Below are 19,979 nucleotides of genomic sequence, written 5' to 3' on the forward strand. Positions count from 1 at the left end.
CTCCCGGCATCAAAATGAGAATTGCAGTACTTTTACATCCCAGAGATGCCATGAATACTAAATAAAATAGCATGAGAACGTGCCTGATGCAAAAATGCCCCTTCAAGAATGTCTATGTACTTCCTGCCCTTTCCTCAGCGTTCCTCGCCTTTCAAAAGGAGGTCAAATAAGACTAGTTTTCACACACTGGAGCCTATGGACGGGGGCGGTGCAGGGCAGGGCAGGGAGAGCATCAGGAAAAATAGCTAATGCATGCTGGGCTTAATTCCTAGGTGATAAATTGATAGGTGCAGCAAAGCACCGTGGAACATGTTTACCTATGGAACAAACCTGCACATCCAGAACTTGAAATAAAATTTTTTAAAATATGAGTTTTCTCTCTTTCTGTAGAAGGAAATTAGGGCTGTATAAGCTGATGTCCTGGAAGAGGCTGCTTCCTGAACGTTTCCAATCAAGGAAATAAAGGAAAGAAAGTATCGAGATAGAAAGTCAGGCCACGGTAGAAATCAGGATGCAAAGCATCAGAAATGCATAGAAAAAGGAGTTTCCGTAGTCTTGGAAATCCGTAGGACAACCAGCGCTCTAGACCTATTAAAAATACGTGTGTAGTCAAACCCCAGCAGTCCTTTCTTCTTTATCCTTTATTAACAGGCAACTGCATTTCTCTAAGGGGTCTGTGATTTTGCAGGAATCTGGGCGAGGGTCGATAGCATCAACAACACCGTTGAACTAGCACTGCCCTGATAGGCACCAGGCATTGCGCTTGGAAATGCGGAAACAAGGGAACAAAACAGAGGCGCTTCCGCAGAGCTGCGTACTAAGGGCTGCTGGAGCTCTGGGAGAGGTGAAGAAGGGGCGTCCACGCAGACACAAAAAAACAGAGAGCGTCGCCACTACCAAGTTTAAAAGCTCAGGCGGCCCCCATCCTGTTCCCACTCCAGTCCTTCCAAAGGTGGGAACGGTGCATTATTTAAATTCCGTTCTCTTTTTCCCAAAGCGAAAATGCTTGGTACTTGGGTCAGAAACTCAGGCCAGGGAGTTCGAGTCCCGCTGCGGGGTGGGGCGCGGGCGAGCAGCGAGACGGGGGGGGGGGGGGGGGGCGAGCAGCGAAGCGGGTTGACGAGCGCGGGATCCGCGCCGCCCGCCCACGTATGCGCGAGATTTAAAAGTTGGCGGCTCGCGGGGCGATCAGTTCGGTGTCCGGGCCCCGCGAGCAGCGCGCCAGGGACGCTGGAGGCACGGCCAGGGCACCGGGTGGAGCACCGGCTAGGCGAGGAGCAGCGCAGGGTCCCTAAGAGCGAGCCGTTCGCAACCACCGAGATGCTGCCAACAGCGAGCCACCACCCCAGGTCGCCTGCCGGACAGGTGGGCGCGGCGTCCCGGCTACCGCAGCTGCTGCTGCTGCTGCTCACCTGCTGCGCGGGCGCCTGCCGAGGTAAGAGGGCCCCGCACCCGGCCGCCGCCACGCCACGCGCGCCGCTCTCTGGCTCCACTCACCGCTCTCTCCCGCCCTCTTTCTCTCGCCTTCACTTGGCTTCTGGGACTTACCTTTTCCCTGGTGCCACGGGGTTTCCTGCCTCCCAGGCATCGGTCGCCGTCCCAGGGCAACTAGCAGCCTAGGAGCGGCAGGGGCCCGACTCGCGCTGGTTCCCGGACGGGGCGGAAATCTCCAGGTCCCGCGCATTGATGCCCAGCGGAGACCTTGCGCGGGGCGGGCTGCGATAGGTGAAGGCTGGTAGGGCTCCCTCATCCTCGGAATTTCCAGCCCCTCTGGCCCGTGAGAACGGATATTAAAATAGTGTTCATTAAAATGCTTTCCCTTTAATTGCAATTACTGGAGGGATTGATGGTTGAAGCAAAACAAGAGTGAGTTTGATACTTCATCCGCCGAGGCAAGGTATTAACTTGGCTAGTGCTCAGTCTCTTTGGTCAGTTAGCTCGTGTTATATTGAGATAAACCTGAGCAGTACAACAGGCCCCACGCTAGCCGCTTAGAAGGGGAAAGGAGTGGGCTTTGTGCCTTAACAGGTTTTCAGGCACTAGATCAGGAAAAGGAATTGAGAGCTTCTCATCACACAAAGTTGGAGAGGCAAGTGTGCAAGCCAGGCTTTTTTCAGGCAGTGCAACAGCTACAGCAAGAGATGGCAGGTATGATTTGACAACAATAGGGACTTCTGAGCTTGGCTTAGAGGAAAGAAATAGGAAACACAAGGTCAGGGAAGGAGGTCTGAAGCTTTAGAGACATAGCCGAGCAGAACGCCAACGTTCCAGTGGAGAGATCATTTTCTGGGTTCTCCAAGCGTTGCAGCTTTTACGTTTGCAGGTGCCTTGTGGAGACCATTATTCATCCCCAAGTCAGGGGTCCCTCCGTTGCCAACAACTGCCTGACTACAGCCATAAATTTTCTAGCTTGGCAACAGGTTCTCTTAGCTTCCGTCTGCTCTCCTGTCAGTGAGGTTAAAGTGGCAGACTGTTGTGTCATTGTTCAGAACGTTGGGTACTTAAAATCACAACTGCTGAGCCTGTGGTCCAGCCTTCAATTAGAGATGGGGAACTAGAGACTGTTATTCTTTTCCTAATCTATTTATTTTTATTGTTCTCTTCTCGTTGTTTTGATTGGGTCCTTTCCTGAGGCATTGGAGGGGTGTGTGTGTGTGTGTGTGTGTGTTTGTGTGCGTGTGAGTGAGAGAGAGAGAGAGAGAGAGAGACAGAGACAGAGAGAGAGGGGGGAGGGGAAGGGAGGGAAGGGGAAGGGAGGGGAGGGGAGAGGAGAGGAGAGAAGAGAGGAGAGGAGAGAGAGAGAGAGAGACACCCCTACTTGAAAAGCAAGATAATTTGGCTTTGACTTCCAGGCCGTCAGAAGCTAGCAGACCCAAACCTTCTCCACATAGCCAGTAGTGATACAGATAAGCATAGTTTGAAAAGTGACTTTGCTATGTAAAGACAATGGCTTTCTGTGCATGATGCTTTCTATATGCTTGCAGTGAAATTACCATCAGTGGAAGATAACTGCCTTGGGATGGGTTAGGGACTTCCATACTGTTGGTAATTGAACAGTAACTATAGAAGGCAGCAGCTGGTTCCTAAAAAAAGATGAGTCTTTGTTTTTATTTCCAAAAGAGCACATCTGCTGACTTACCAAGCATCTCATAAATATCCCCAATATTTTTCAAGCAAACAACTGATATACTTCCTTTACTACTCAGAGGCCCCCTAGATTGCCCTTTTGTGTCTTCATTCCTTTTCAGATCTGCTCTGAATACTAAAAACCTAATTTTATCTCTTTAAAAATGTGGTAGGAAGGGGAGACGGTGAATAGCCATGTGATCTGCCCCAGTCCTGAGTCCCTAAAGATGGCACCGAGGGGGACATGACATACACATAAGCAACACCCAGAAATTTTCTACCACAGTCAGTCATCATGCAAGATGCAACTGGATGCCTCTAAAACAACACAACAAATGGCACAACGCCAGAGGAAAATAAAAATGTCATTAAATGCAACATCCTTGGCCAAAAAAAAGAATTAGCAGAGCATACAATGGCCGTGAGAAGATAAAGGGTCAGCTACAGATTCAGTGGATGGAAACAATTTACTACCCAGAGAACATTAATAAAATAAAGAAGGAAATTTCCTATAACAGGAACATGTTTAGGGTATCTGCAACAAATTGTTACTTGATTTTCCCTGTGACAGTAAGTTATCAAATGGTCAAGACTAAGGAGTGTCTTTTCCTGCCCAGTCCTCTTGCTCATAGAACAATTCTTAACATTCAGTTGGCAGTAACGATTTCCCACTTCCCAACCCAACAGTGAAGTATATACTAGCAATGAGATCAGAAAACTGGTGCTACTTTTAGAATAATCGGGTCTGTCTTTCTTTCTCTTATGCATAAGGTATTTACAGATGTACAGGTTATTGTTTACAGTAGGGTGGACTATATAAGCCTGAAGATTTCATTTTACTAGACAGTAATGAAGTATAAATATCTTGAAATTTCTCAATGAAACTTATCAAAAACAGTACAGTTTTTCTGATACAGGCACTGTCTCTGAAAACATGAAAAGTGAGCTAAGTGCAGTATTTATTTTTAATATTATGAAGTCCATATCCAGAAAATCACACTGACTCTAATTAACACATAGAAAAAGGAAAGAATAATTCTCCCTTACATTTGTGTTCAGTCACAGGATATTAGTGGTTTTCTATACTTTATATAAATTTTTTTATTTTGGCTCTTCTCATTTTTTTACCACGAGACTGTGTTTACATGTTTTTTAGAAGGGCCATAAGATACCCTTTTTCTATTTTATAGAAGTGCCTGGGGCTAAGTTAGGCATAGTGGCCTTTCTAAGTGGCCCCTGCAAGCTTGGGACATGGAAAGAAGCAAACTCTCAATGGTCTTGATGAGGTGGTGTGTCTGAGCAGAGGGCTGCTGAGGTGGAAGCTTCCACTTTTACCAGGGGTCGGGGATGGTCAAAAGTATAAGAATATAAAATTGCGTTAATTAAACAGGAATGCTCTGTTGGAGTCTCATTTAGTGAGATCACCAGGTGTTTTATATGGAAACTTGAGAAGCACAGCTTTATCCCTTCCTGAAAATAATGAGCTCAAAATAGGACCCACCAGATAACTGTGACTTTGAGATATATGTTTGTGGTAGGGTGAGAAATACATAATTGAGAAATGTGGAAGATTGTTTACCTACTTTGAGTAGTTGTCCCATGAAAGGGGAGACTGTCAGGTTCTGAAATAAACCAACTTTCTTATGGACTGCATGACCTCTGTAAGTTATTTCTAATGCTTAGTACCACAGGAAATGTAGTTGATTACTGTCATTATTATTGTTGTCATTAGAATTTAAATGAAATAGTACTAAAAGTTTGTATGAACCTCAAGGCAAGAGTTACCGAAAACATGGTAGAATTAGGGAAAAAAATATATCAGACTATGCAATCAGCCAGACTGATTTTCTGAGTTTTGAGTGCACCCGTCATCCAAGCAGTGTACACTGTACCCAATACGTAGTCTTTTATCCCTACCCCTCTCCTAGCTTCCCACCTCTGAGTCCCCAAAGTCCATTACATCAGTCTGTGTTTTGTGTCCTCATAGCTTAGCTCCCACTTGTAAGTGATGACATATGGTATCTACTTTTCCATTTCTTCATTTCAAATAACAGCCTCCAGCTCCATCCAAGTTACTGCAAAGGAAATTACTTGGTTCCTTTTTATGGCTGAGAGGTAGTCCATGGGGTGTTTATACCACATTTTCTTTATCCACTTGTTGGCCAATAGGCACTTAGGTTGGTTTCATATCTTTGCAGTTGCAAATGCTGCTGCTATAAACATGTGTGTGCATGTGTCTTTTTCATATAATGACTTCTTTTCCTTTGGATGGATACCCAGTAGTGGGATTGCTGGGTCAAATGGTAGATCTACTTTTCGTTCTTTAAGGAATTTCCATACTGTTTCCCATAGTGATTGTACTAGTTTACATTCTCACCAGTAGTGTAAGAGTGTTCCCTTTTTCACACATTCATGTCAACATCTATTGTTTTTTGACTTTTTAATTATGGCTGTTCTTGCAGGAGTAAGGTGGTATCTTGTGGTTTTAATTTGTATTTCCCTGATGATTAGTGATGCTGAGCATTTTTTCATATTTTTATTGGCTGTTTGTGTATCTTCTTTTGAGAAATCTCTGTTCATGTTCTTTGCCAATTTTTTGATGGGATTTTTTTTCTTGCTGATCTGCTTGAGTTCCTGTAGATTCTAGATACTAGTCCTTTGTTGGGCGCATAGTTTGCAAATATTTTCTTCTACTCTGTGGGTTGTTTGTTTACTCTGCTGTTTCTTTTGCTGTGCAGAAGCTTTTTAGTTTAATTAGGTCCTGTTTATTTATTTTTGTTTTTGTTGCATTTGCTTTTGGGGTTTTAGTCATGAATTCTTTGCCTAAGCCAATGTCCAAAAGAGTTTTTCCAGTGAACCTTCTAGAATTTTTATGGTCTCAGGTCTTATATTTAAGTCTTTGACACATCTTGAGTTGATTTTTAAGGTGAGATATAAGGATTCAGTTTCATTCTTCTATAAGTGGTCTAGCACCATTTATTGAATAGGGTGTCCTTTCTCCAATTTATGTCTTTGTATACTTTGTTGAAGAACAGTTTGTTGTTAGTATTTGGCTTTATTTCTTTGTTCTCTGTTCTTTTCCATTGGTTTAAATGCCTATTTTTATGCCAGTGCCATACTGTCTTGGCAACTATAGCCTTGTAGTATAATTTGAAGTCCAGTAATGTGATGTCTCCAGATTTATTCTTCTTGCTTAGTATTGCTTTGGCTATGTGAGCTCTTTTTGGCTTCATATGAATTTTAGGATTGTTTTTTCTAGTTCTGTAAAAAATGATATTGGTACTTTGATGGGAATTGTATTGAATCTGTAGATTGCTTTTGGCAGTATGGTCACCTTCACAATATTCATTCTTCCGATTCATGAGCATGAGATGTGTTTCTGTTTGTTTATAGACGTGTAATTCATTCTTGGAGTAATGTCTTCGTAATGTTATTAAGGTTTGTTTAGTAATAATATATCCTTGTAATAAATCAAATGCTGAAATATTTGGTTGAAATAGGTGGGTGATGATGTACAGTGAAAAATGAAGGAAGCATCTGAGAAAGAATTATATATGAGTATTAATTTTACAAAATTGCTATAAAATTAACCTGTGGCTATAACTTTATTTTTAGGTGCTCCAATATTACCTCAGGGATTACAGCCTGATCAACAACTACAGCTGTGGAATGAGGTAAAGAACTATCAACACATTTGTAGAAACTTTACCCTTCTTTGAAATTATCATGTTAAAATGTATAATTGAGCTCTGGGAGAACTATGATTTTACCAACAATCTAATAATAAAACCCATAATTTTTTTTATTAAATAAAAGAGAAGGAAAAAGGAAAAGAAAAAAAAATAAGTAAGTGGTTAAGAAGGCAGAAATAAGTTCTAATAACAGGTATAATAGAGTAATACAAGAACAGAGTAGTTACAATAAATGTGAATATACTTAAACACAACACTTAAAAGACAGAGATTCAAAGATTGTATTTTTTACAAAAAGATCCAGAAATATATTGTCTATCAGTATCACACTTAAAACAGAAAACAAAAAAAGACTAAGTATAAAAGGATGGAAAAATGATGTAGCAAGCAAATATGAACTGAAAGAGGATATATCTAATCAAATAGATTGAAATGAACAAACCCTTGTAACAAACAAATAAGGATCTTACATGCTGATAAAAGAAAAACAGAACAAGAAAATATAGCCATAATTAATATGCCCTAATAATGCAACCTTAAAATTTATTTAACAGCTGATAGACCCTCAGGGAAAAATAGGTAAATCAACAGTTATAGTTGGAGATTTTAAAACACCTCTCTCAAAAACCAACAGTTAAAGCAGATAATTCATAACTAGCTGTAACAATAACATAACCATACAATTAATACATTAGAGCTATTAGAAATATTTTTTGTTACCTGGAAGCCTGAAATTGGAGGATTGATTCAGCCCAGGAATTTAAGACCAGTCTGAACAACATAGTGAGATTCCATTTCTGGAAAAAAATGTTGTTTAAAACCTGCACTAAATAATATACACATTCTTGTTGTGTACAATTGGAGCATTTGGAAAACAGAATGTGTTAGACAGAAAGGATGAGTCCATAAATTAGAAAAAGAATGCCTTCTAAATGCTTTCCAGTTACAATGCAATAAAATTAGAAATTAATAACAAAGTATAGCTTAAGTGTCTCTTCTGTTTGGGATATATATAGTATTTTGGTAAGTAACCCAGGGCTAAAAAGAAAATTACAAAATCCTTAAAACTGAATGATAAAAACATTATAACTCAAAATGTGTAAGCCACAGCTAAAACAGTAGCTAGCAAGAAATGTTTACTTCGTAATATTTATTAGGGGAGAAGAATATTTAAAAACATCAATAAGCTAAGCATTCTGCTGAAAATGAGGTGAAAAAGAAAAAGGAAAGTTAAAAGAAAAGGAATGAAGTAAATAATAAAAATAAGGCCAGGTACAGTGGCTCATGTCTGTATTCCCAGCACTTTGGGAGGCCGAGGCGGATCACGAGGTCAGGAGCTTGAGACCAGCCTGGCCAACATAGTGAAACCCCATCTCTACGAAAAATACAAAAAGTTTCCAGGTATGGTGGCGTGTGCCTATCATCCCAGCTAATCGGGAGGCTGAGGTAAGAGAATCGCTTGAACCTGGGAGGCAGAGATTGCAGTGAGCCGAGATGACACCACTGCACTCCAGCCTGGATGACAGTGTGACTCTGTCAATAATAATAATAATAATAATAATGGCAGAAATAAATTTTAAAAAGAGAGCAGAGCAACAGTTTTAGCAAAACCATATATTGGTTCATTCAGTAAGTTAACAAGCACTGGCAGTACTGATTTCTAAAGGCAGAGGGGAAGGTAAAGAAATAAGGTATAGACAAAAAAGGGTAGAACCCAAGAAAAATAGAGATATAAAAAGTGTTTTAAATAATATTATGGATAATGGTGTGATGGATGGTTGCACAACTCTGTAAATACACTAAAAACTATTGAGTTGTATGTACACTTTAAATGGACGAATAGTATGGTTTGTGGATTCTATCTCAGTAAATTTGTTAACAAAAGTAAAGTATGGATGGCTATCTGGTAGTCATTTTGAAATTAGATGAAATGGGTAAATTCTTAGATAAATATGCTGTGCCAAAAAAGGTGCAGTGGTAATATGATAAACACCGAAGTAACAATTTCTTCTTTCCTTTTATCACTGGCCAAGGCCTGTTTACTATCTTACACAGTCAGTGTATCTAAAGCTTCTCCATATGTATAAACTTGCTCTAGGAGTTTGATATAGAACTTTTACCCAGATAAAAAAGTTCTCTTTTCCTGTCTTGCTAAGAATTTTGTTAATCCCAAATAAAATGTGAACTTGAATACTTTATTTGTGTCAATATTGAGATAAGCAATATCCTTTTTTCTGTTTTAGTCTATAACTATAATGAATTGCATTAACAAATTTCTTGCTTTTGAACTATTACCACTTATACGAGCGTTCAGGAGGCTATTTAGATATAATACCAATATACAAAAATCAGTACATTTCTTTTCACTAGGCAAAAGTAACATCAAAGTACAGTTGAAAATACTGTAGTATATATACAATGAGAACACATGGACACAGGGAGGGGAACAACACACACCAGAGCCTGTCGGGGGTTGGGGGGTGAGGAGAGGGAGAGCATTAGGACAAATACCTAATGCATGCAGGGCTTAAAACCTAGATGACAGGTTGACAGGTGCAGCAAACCACCATGGCACATACATACCTATGTAACAAACCTGCACATTCTGCACATGTATCCCAGAACTTAAAGTAAAATAAAAAAAATAAATAATAATTACAGAGCTACCCAGACACTAGAAACACATACTTTCCAACCATATATAGAGACCTAAATATTTTCAATGAGATTTACCAATGGTCTCTACAGAGTTCTCAAAAGCAGCCAGTGACACTCAAAAGCATAGAGCCATATGCTGAGTCCAATGAACAAATACTCAAATGGAGAGGGGGCAAGCTGTGGTCATGTGTCCTTCAAAGAAATGAGAATGAAGACTGAAAACTTTGCAGTTTGCTCCTAATTTGACTAACTGGGTATTTTTTTTCAATTCTGATGTTTTTATTCAAATGACGTTGATGTCCAGAGATTCAAGGGTTCTCTGTTCTTGAACATGGACCACTTCACATAGTGGGCAGCCTGGTATGTGGGTGGACAGCATTTCCCTGGAGTGGGTAATGTCTTTAGTACCTGCACACCATAAAAAACTCAGGAGGAACTACTTCCTTCTACTCTGCTAAACCACAGAAGGTGACATTTGGAGGTGTGGTAGTAAGCATTGTTCTCAAAAGTCAGAGCTTTAAAATGGTTATCTTTCCGACTTTCCTCTCTCAACTACCTTTCTTTCTTTCCCCCACAAGTTTAATTCGACTTAATTAAAGGATTTTTGTTAAACACTTATTCTGGGCAATGTAATGATGACATGTCCCCTACCTTCACTGTGCGTGTGCGTGTGTGTGTGTGTGTGTGTGTGTGTGTATGTCCATTATTTCAGGTTTGTATGGCATGGAGGAGGGATCACGTGGGTGGGTGCAAAGGATAAGTTGAATAAACAATTCTACACATATTTGGCATATAAAGGAAAAATGAGAATAAAAGGAGGATAAAAATTCTGTGAGGATAAGAAGGAAGGAGACAAAAGCTTATGCTTTTCTATAATATCGTATACCTTTGTTATTCTCTAAGTTAGAGAATAACATTTTAGGATATGTTGAACTTGGAAGCAATGAGGAGCTTGAGAATTTATGACAGTATAGTATAATAATCCACCCCCTGGTATGAGAAAAATAATTCTGGAACTGAAACGGGCCTCTGAAATGGAATGCTATAAATAGGACTCAACCTCAATCATTCCAGAGAGACAAGAATTAGTACTATTTTTTTGCCAGTCCCATTTTAAAAGGCCATCAAAGAGATAAATGCCATAAACAATGCCAGACATCCAGCTTAGTGCTTAACTTCTCAACACGGTTTTTTATGTTAAATATAAATCTCTCGTTCTACCGTTTAAAATCTCTCAAGTTTTCTTTTTAGGATAAAGGCTGAGAACAATTAGTTGCCAACTGTAGCTCAATAAGCCCTCATTATAAAATAGAATTCTTCCAGTACTGGTTTCATGGGAGAGATCTAGTGGATTGCCTGTGTTGTATGAATGCTTTTTCTAGTGTGCTGTTTATCATGCTGTTACTGTGTTAATTTAGGTGACATTAGGTTCATGTGTCATAAAGAACCATATGATAACCGAAAGTCTGCCTTAATTTCAGAGTCATTCTTTAGTCAGTTCTCACATTTCTCAGGCTAAATAATCTGACATGCTTTTCTTCAATATATTAATGTGAGGCACCTCCATGCCCTAGGATGATCCCTGTCAGCAGTCACTAGACACGTATACTCTGTGGTTAGGGGGACATCTTGAGGGAAGTCTCACTTCCAAGACTTTCTTATGAAGTTTTAGAGGCTCCTCTCTTCCGAATCCAGAATCCTAAACTGTCATGGAAATGTGGTCAGTATTCCAGAGGTAATATGACTTTGTAAAATCTACTTTCTGCTATTTTCTGTCCATTTCCAGGATGTAACTGACATTTTTGTTTTCTACAGATAGATGATGCTTGTTCATCTTTTCTGTCCGTTGATTCCCAGCCTCAGGTAATTCCAACTGAATGTCTTTTTAAATAATACTGGTGTTTGTGTAGTGCTTAAACTCTCCATTGCTGCCTTTGAAACCTTTATGTGCTCATGAAAACATGTCAATGTATGAGATATTATGACATTTGCTGCAGATAATAATCAATACTGTGGGCTTGTGTTGTAACATGCTAGAGCTTTAATCTCTAAAAAGAATAGATTGCAGATAATACACAGATATTTTGGAATGTCAAATTAAAATATTAATTTCAAAATTAAATTATGTGTTAAGTTATCTATCAGGGTGCAGTGGCTCATGCCTGTAATCCTAGTGCTTTAAGAGGCCGAGGTGGGAGGATTGCTTGAGGCTGGGAGTTCGAGACTAGCCTGGGCAACATAGCAAGACCCTATCTCTACCAAATAATAACAATTAAATTTTAAGCAAACTAACACAGAAGCAGAAAACCAAATACTGCATGTTCTCACTTATAAGTGGAAGCTAAATGATGAGAACACATGGACACAAGAGGGGAACAACAGATACCAGGGCCTACTTGAGGCTGGAGGATGGGAGGAGGGAGAGGATCAGAAAAAAATAACTGTTGCGTACTAGGCTTAGTACCGGGGTGATGAAATAATCTGTACAACAGACCCCATGACATAGTTTACCTGTATGACAATCCTGCACATGTACTCCTGAACCTAAAATAAAAGTTTAAATAATAATAAAAATTTAAAATACTATAATATTGCTGTATTTGGGGACAAATATCCTGTCTCCCAATTGAGTTTGAAACCCACTGAGAGATGAGCTTATGAGTCAGACTTTTGGAGGTCAAAGTATCGTCATTATAATTGAAAAGTCCATTCGTGACTGGCTTCAGACCTGATATCAAGTGTGTTTGCTATAAGTGCCTCCAGAATTAAACTTGCATGCATATCTCAGTCAATGACTCTGAGTTTTCCACCAGTCAGATTCTCAGCCACAGGGCAGAAACCGGACAAGAACAGCTGACCAGAGCAAGAACACTGACTCCCTAGAGGAAAGAGCTGAGCTGAGCGTGCCCAATTTCTTCCTCTCAATTCACCTCCCTCCTCCTCCAATGGAAAAAAATTAAGGGAGGGTTTTGGAAAGAGGCCAGGAGTGCTAATCTAGCTCCTCTGCATGGACACATAAGGAGTGGGGAGTGTGTTCTTACATTGTCCTTACTGGATGATGCTGCTTTCAGAGTCATCAGCTATGGCTTGGGGCGTACTTCCTACATAGTCTGGCCGAGGTGCCCAGGCTGTTGGTCGCACCGTCTCCAGTTATGTTTTCCTGGCAGGTGTGGAGAAGCAGCCTTGTATAGTGTTGTATTTCTGCTTCAACCCATTCCCTAGGTACCTGCTGAAAATTTGAGGTATTAGATAGTAAAGTAAGACCAGGATCACAATAGACTATATTTTTGAACAATATTTCAAATTATTCAAGGAGTATTGGCAGATATATGTTAATAACATGAGATGGATATTAATCAGCATATATGTGTTTGTGTTGTATGTAAAATTCAGGAGGCCAGGCACGGTGGCTCACGCCTGTAATCCCAGCACTTTGGGAGGCCAAGGCAGGCGGATCACGAGGTCAAGAGATTGAGACCATCCTGGCCAACATGGTGAACCCCCCTGCCTACTAAAAAATACAAAAATTATCTGAGTATGGTGGCGCATGCCTGCAGTCCCAGGTACTTGGGAGGCTGAGGCAGGAGAATTGCCTGAATCCAGGAGTCAGAGGTTGCAGTGAGCCAAGATCATGCCACTGCACTCCAGCCTGGCACCTGGCAACAGAGCGAGAATCTGTCTCAAAAAAAAAAAAAATTCAGGAACATCCTCAAAATCACTTTTAGGTCTTCAGTACTAAGAGGATAAATTTTAAAGCACTCATTTAAACCTCATCAAGATAAACTAATATCTGACTGGATTTCCATACTGTGTCTCTTTCAAGAATTGCTTAGTAAATTTACTATTTGAAAGTTTTACATTTACAATGTAAATTATAATAAATTATAATTTTAATAAATTATTGTTTTGTTACATGTGAAATTAAAATCCATTAAAATCTAACTTTAGTTTCACCATAGTATATTGATAATGTTCTTATATGGGATACATTTATAGCCAGCACCTAGAATCATGCTTGAGAAGAGACTCAATAAATATTTATTTAATTACTTAGTTAACAAAACCATATAAATATGGTTTTACTGATTTAGCTCTCAAATAAAAAAATATAAATTCTGGAAGAATGCATGAAAAATAAATGATAATGCTTATGTGGAAGGGTAGTTCTAGGTGGACTGGGCTTTTAAACTGGATATCATCTTATAATTTTTTATTTTTGAAACTTGTGAAATCGTGAATTATTCAAAAGTCAAAGGAAAGAAATAAAAGAAATTATATAAAAGCGATAGATTTACAAGTCCCTTCCTCAGAAATAGGTGCTAAACTAATAGAAATGCATCTCTGGAATGGGGTTTATGTATAGTAACTGTATTTGGGTACCTTCACAAGATTAATATTAATAAATTAGGAATACCTTCTAAAAATGGTATTGCTGATGTTTTGGGAATATATCATTTTATGGGCTTACTTCTGTGGCTGGGTTTCTTTGTATGCTTGGTGGTCATTGATTGGCTGGCTATCAGCAGGGGTGGTGGAGGCAACTGGGCCAAGTATTACTCACAGTCCAACAGGCTAGTCTGAGCTATTTCATGTGGTTGCTAGGTTCCACCAGCAGTGGGGAGAGCAAGCTCCAACACCTAAGTGCTTTACAAACCTCTGCTCAGGACATGTTTACTCGTACCCATAGGCCAAAGCAAGACACAGAGTCAACGTGGGGGGCCACGTTCAGTGTCTGTGCTAGGGGACTGACTACATAAAGGCAATGGATACAGGTAGGCATGATTCAATGGGGATATTACTATAATTTAGAAATTATAATTACTGTAATGTCTAAAAATGTTCATTGTTTTCTCAAAATATTGATAATAAACTCAATTCACAAGTGGGTAAGTCTATACACAATTGAAAATTAGTGATAAGCACAGCTATTGTTTTACTCAAATTTAAGGTTTTAGAATCACTCAGTCATTTAAAATACTAAGACATCATATCACTGCTTTGCTCCAAATCTTCCTATACTTTCTTTAAAATAATGTAAAAATCCCATGATATAGCCCGTAAACCCTAAATGATTTTTTGTAAATTTTAGGTTCAGGGGTACATGTGCAGGCTTGTTATGTCAGTAAAATATGTCATGGAGGTTTGGTGTGCAGATTATTTCATCACCCAGGTAATAAGCATAGTACTAGACTGGTAGTTTTTCATCCTCATCGTCCTCCCACTCTCCACCCTCAATCAGGCCCTGCTATCTATTGTTCCCTTCTTTTTGCCCATGTGCACTCAGGTGTTTAGCTTCTGCTTACAAGTAAGGACATGTGGTATTTGGTTTTCTGTTCCTGTGTTATTTTGCTTAGGATAATACCCTCCAGCTCCATCCATGTTGCTACAAAGGATATGACCTCATTCCTTTTATGGCTGCATAGTATTCCATGGTGTATATGTACCACAAAATTTGATACAATTTTAAAACATTGTTAGTTTTCACATACACTATTATTATTTATGTGATTATGTGACTATTGCTTTTAAACATTTTTACCAAGTAGAAAATGTTATCTTTAAGGTCTATAAATTTAAAAATAAGATATTAAAACTTTTATATATTTGAATCCTTGAAGAATAGTTGAGAATTGGCTTCTTGTAAAAAGGAGCTTGGGAAATGTATTTGCTTTGAAACCTTTTCAGTCAAAGTCCAATCTTACTAAACCTCATTCAGCTTAGAAACTATTTCCTAAGGAGAAACAACTCACATGTGTGAATTTATTCTTCTTTGAACTGAAATGCATTTTGACACATAATATCACTGGGTACTTTCTTCTTGTTGTTTTGTATTTTCTATTTTGAAATGAGCCATAAGTATTTATTCTTCCTTGTGTTGAATACATTTTTGACACAGACAAACGCTAGGTATTTTCTTCTTATTGTTTTGTATTTTCTATTTTGAAATGAGCCATAAGTGTTTATTCCTCTTTGAGTTGAAATACATTTTTTGACAATGACAATTTTCTTTATTGTTTTGTATTTTCTATTTTAAAATGAGCCATAAGTGTTTATTCTTCGAGTTGAAATACATTTTTGACACATGACATCACTGGGTATTTTCTTCTTATTGTTTTGTATTTTCTATTTTGAAATGAGCCATAAGTGGAGCATAAGTTTGTTTGTTTTTAGAGATAAGATCTCACTCTGTCACCCAGGCTAGAATTCAGTGGTACAATTATAGCTTACCACAGCTACAACTCCTGGACTCAGGCAATCCTCCTACCTCAGCCTCCTGAATAGCTGAGACTACAGGTGCATGTCACTATGCCCAGCTAATTAAAAAAAAAAAAAAATGTGTGTAAAGATGGAGGTCTCACTGTCTTGCCCAGGCTGGATAAAAAAAAAAAAAAAAAGGTATAGGGATTTTACTTCAGATTTTTGTGGGGTGACCTGTGTATTCAGCCCTTAGGTTAACCAGTGAGAAAGGATGTATCAGTATTCACACTCTACTTTTTCTCGCAGCCAACTCCCAAATCCAGGCTTAACAGGCAATACCAATGCAATGCAAAAATATGTACAGATCATAAGGCCAAGGTCCCAGGCCATGCTCTACCAATTTCTAGCCATGTGTGGTATGGTGGAAGTGACAGTCTCTTAGAACCTCACTTCTTTGTAAATGAGAATAATAATTCCTGTCCTGTGTAGGACAGAATGCAAATTACATATAATCATGCATCACTCAACAATGGAGACACATTCTGAGAAATGTGTCCTTAGCTGATCTGTCATTGTGCAAACATCATAGAATGTGCTTACAGGAACCTAGATGTACAGCCTACTACATACCTAAGCCATATGGCTACAAACCTGTATAGCACATTACTGTACTGAACACTGTGGGTAGTTGTAATACGATATGTATCTAAACGTATCTAAATGTAGAAAAGGTACAGTAAATATATAATATAAAAGATAAAAAATGATACACCTGTATAGGGCACTCACCGTGAATGGAGCTGAAAGAGTGGAAGTTGCTTTGGGTGAGTCAGTGAGTGTGAGTCAGTAATGAGTGCATGTGAAGGCCTACTGTAGATTTCATAAACACCGTAAACTTAGGTTACATTAAATTTATTAAAAAATTTTTCTCTCTTCAATAATAAATTAACCTTAGCTTACTGTAACTTTTTTACTTTTATAAACTTTTTTATTATTTTTTTTCAAGACAGGGTCTCACTCTGTCATCCAGGCTGGAGTGCAGTGGCATAATCACAGCTCACTGTAGCCTCGAACTCCTGGGCTCAGATGATCCTCCCACTTCAGCCTGCTGAAGAGCTGGGACTACAGGCATGCCCCACCACACGGGACTAATTTTTTGTATTTTATGTAGAGATGGGATCTTGCTATGTTGTCCAAGCTGGTCTCAAACTTCTGGGCTCAAGCAATTCTTCCACCTCTGCCTCCCAAAATGCTGGGATTACAGGCATGAGCCACTGCTCCTGGCCAACTGTTTAAGATTTTAGAGCTTTTTTATTCTTTTGTAATAGCACTTGGCTTAAAACACAAACACGTTGAACAGCTGTACAGAAATATTTTCTTTCTTTATATCATCATTCTGTAAGCTTTTGAAATTAAAATTTTTTTTTTTTTTTACTTTTTAAACTTTGTTGTTAAAAACGGAGACACAGTCATACCTACTAGCCTAGGCCTACTCAGGTCAGGATCATCAAGATGTGACTAGATGATAGGAGTTTTTCAGCTTCATAATTGTCTTACGGAACCACCATTGTATATGCACTCTATCATTCACTGAAATGCCATTATGTGGTACATGACTGTGTGTGAAAATGTTTGATAATTTATTGAAGCATTTTATAAATATGAGGTATTGTTAATAAATATCCCAAGAATTTGCATGACAAACAAACAAATGGAATGAAGAGAACAAAGCAGGACCTCTGATGCTAGGAAGGGTGCACAGAAAAACTGTTGACTCCACCTGCATCTCTAACCACAACCAACCATGTCAAGCATGTACTGTTGTTCAAAGGGAGAGACTATGGAGGTCCTGAACAATTCTTTTCCTATGTCTGTTTTTTTTTTTTTTTTTTTTTTTTGAGGCAGAGTCTCCCTTCGTCACCTAGGCTGGAGTGCAGTGTCGAGATCTTGGCTTATTGCTGCCTCCCAGGTTCAAGTGATCTCCTGCCTCAGCCTCCTGAGTAGCTGGAATTACAGGCGTGTGCTACTATGCCTGGCTAATTTTTTGCATTTTAGTAGATAGAGGCTGGGTTTTGCCATGTTGGCCAGGCTGGCCTTGAATTACTGACTTTAAGTAATCTGCCCACCTCAGCCTCCCAAAGTGCTGGGATTACAGGCGGGAGCCACCATGCCCAGCCTCTTTTCATATAACTTCTAAATTAAGAATCACTTCAGCTATAAAGCAAACCTGATAACTTTACCTACATTTAATCCTTCTGAGAACTCTCTGCAGTGATCTCATCCTTGACTTAGAGCTGAAGAAATGAAAATTTAGAGAGGTTAGGCAACCAGCCCAAGGTAACACAGCTAATAAAGAGCAGAAATGGAATTTGCACTGAAATGGTTGCAGGCTTCCCGACTCCATAGCCCATGCTTTTAACCACTAATCATATTGCCCTCCCTACTGTTCTAGTTCTTCTACTTCCAAAATGCATTTATTAAGTAATCAATTGTTTATGGTGCTACTGTGTTAAATTCTGTGCAAAGCAGGTTTCGCCCCTGCTTGCCCATTTCTTCTACTCCTTACCACACCCAGCTGGCTGCTAACCACCAAGAGCCCTGCCCTACTTCTGTGCTCAAATGCTTTGAAAAACCTGATTCTGGGGTGTGCAGTCAGCAATGTGGAAGGGTGGTACTCAGATTAGGTGCACCACACATGGCTTCTTCTCCTCCACTTCCCATTGTTTTTGAGTAATTGCAGGATTTTCAAATTAGCCAATAATGAGTAATATTCAGCGAGGCTCACAGCATTGGCATGTAGATGCAGATTTTGCTACAAGCTTGGAAGAATAATTCTTCTTTTGGCACTGTCCCTTGTTACTCAGTCATAGACTTTCATAATATTTTAGCAAGTGCTGAGAACTGTGTAGCTAGATCACAGCGGAAACCTTCATGAGTGCATATGTACAGTACTTATCTTTTTTTTTTTTTTTTTTCTGGTTAAAAAGAAGGCTTTACTTTTACAGCCAAGTTTTTGTTATGAGAGAAATCAAAGGATTCCAACAGTTTTATTGGTCTACAGAAAGATTATTTTTTAGATAGTTAGCATCTCCTCGTGCTCCTAAATTTTATAGTTATCTCTTCTATGCAAGCATCATTAAGCAGAAGCATAACTTACGTATCTTCTCATTTCTGTTAGGCATCCAATGCACTGGAGGAGCTTTGCTTTGTGATTATGGGAATGCTACCAAAGCCTCAGGTAAGGTTGAAATAGTGTTTTGTTTGTAGAAAAAAAATTATCCAAAAATTTCTTGGAATTTCTCCTGGAAGAAAATATGCCCAATTTAGGAAGCACACCAAAAGATGATAGAAGAGGAAAAATTGATTTTGGATAACAAATACTTCAGATTCGCTGATGTTTGAGAACGGAGCATCATATTACTGGAGTTTTCAGGAATCTAATTGGGAAATCATATGTCCCCATCAAATATAAAATGAACTCCAGTCCAATGGGATAAATATGGGGTCACATTGGCTCTCTTTTTTTGCCCTGACTCATGCTACTTTGGAGAACAGATGCATCTTTCTAAGTTGCTAATTGCATCTTATGGTTCAAAGGTTAGGACATTGTACTTTGTGGGAGAGTCGGACACTAAGAATGCAATAAATAAATAAATTAAATAAAGCAAACTGTGTTGTCATTGTCTTGGTTTCTTATTAAAATGACTTGATTCTTCTGGGAGAACTTTTTGTCCTGGAGTGAGGGTAGATGGGAACTTGAAAAAACCTTACCTACTTTTATATTCTGTATCTTATTGATTAACTTATTTTAAAGCTACTTTATTAAAGATAAGAGCTTCAGGTTTGAATAGTATATTTTTCATTTGCAATTCTAACTTAATCGGTGGTCATTGGTACACTCTGACTGCCATACCTTTCATATATAATAATTCAAAGAAGAAAACGTTGATAGGCCGGGCGCAGTGGCTCAAGCCTGTAATCCCAGCACTTTGGGAGGCCGAGGCGGGTGGATCACAAGGTCAAGAGATCGAGACCATCCTGATCAACATGGTGAAACCCTGTCTCTACTAAAAATACAAAAAATTAGCTGGGCATGGTGGTGCGTGCCTGTAATCCCAGCTACGCAGGAGGCTGAGGCAGGAGAATTGCCTGAGCCCAGGAGGCGGAGGTTGCGGTGAGTCAAGATTGCGCCATTGCACTCCAGCCTGGGTAACAAGAGCGAAACTCTGTCTCAAAAAAAAACATTGATAATATGAAAGTATAAATGTTTTATGAAACTAAATAATCTCTGCCTACACCTGTATG

At 39.2% G+C, this 19,979-nt stretch overlaps 1 protein-coding gene across 2 annotated transcripts in view; it reads left to right on the plus strand.

Moving 5' to 3' along the window:
• The first annotated feature begins 1,190 nt into the window (after window positions 1–1,190).
• The window catches only part of NMU (neuromedin U), a 30,268-nt gene continuing 11,479 nt past the window's right edge, over window positions 1,191–19,979 (plus strand). Inside the window, exons 1-4 of one of the 2 annotated variants that reach the window (XM_035292347.3) lie at window positions 1,191–1,435; window positions 6,742–6,800; window positions 11,292–11,339; window positions 18,853–18,912. In XM_035292347.3, coding sequence (XP_035148238.2) covers window positions 1,321–1,435; window positions 6,742–6,800; window positions 11,292–11,339; window positions 18,853–18,912 — 282 coding nt within the window. In that variant the 5' untranslated portion in view covers window positions 1,191–1,320. 2 annotated transcript variants of the gene reach the window in all.

This window comes from Callithrix jacchus, chromosome 3 (assembly GCF_049354715.1).
Source record: "Callithrix jacchus isolate 240 chromosome 3, calJac240_pri, whole genome shotgun sequence".
Classification (NCBI taxonomy): Eukaryota; Metazoa; Chordata; class Mammalia; order Primates; family Cebidae; genus Callithrix; species Callithrix jacchus.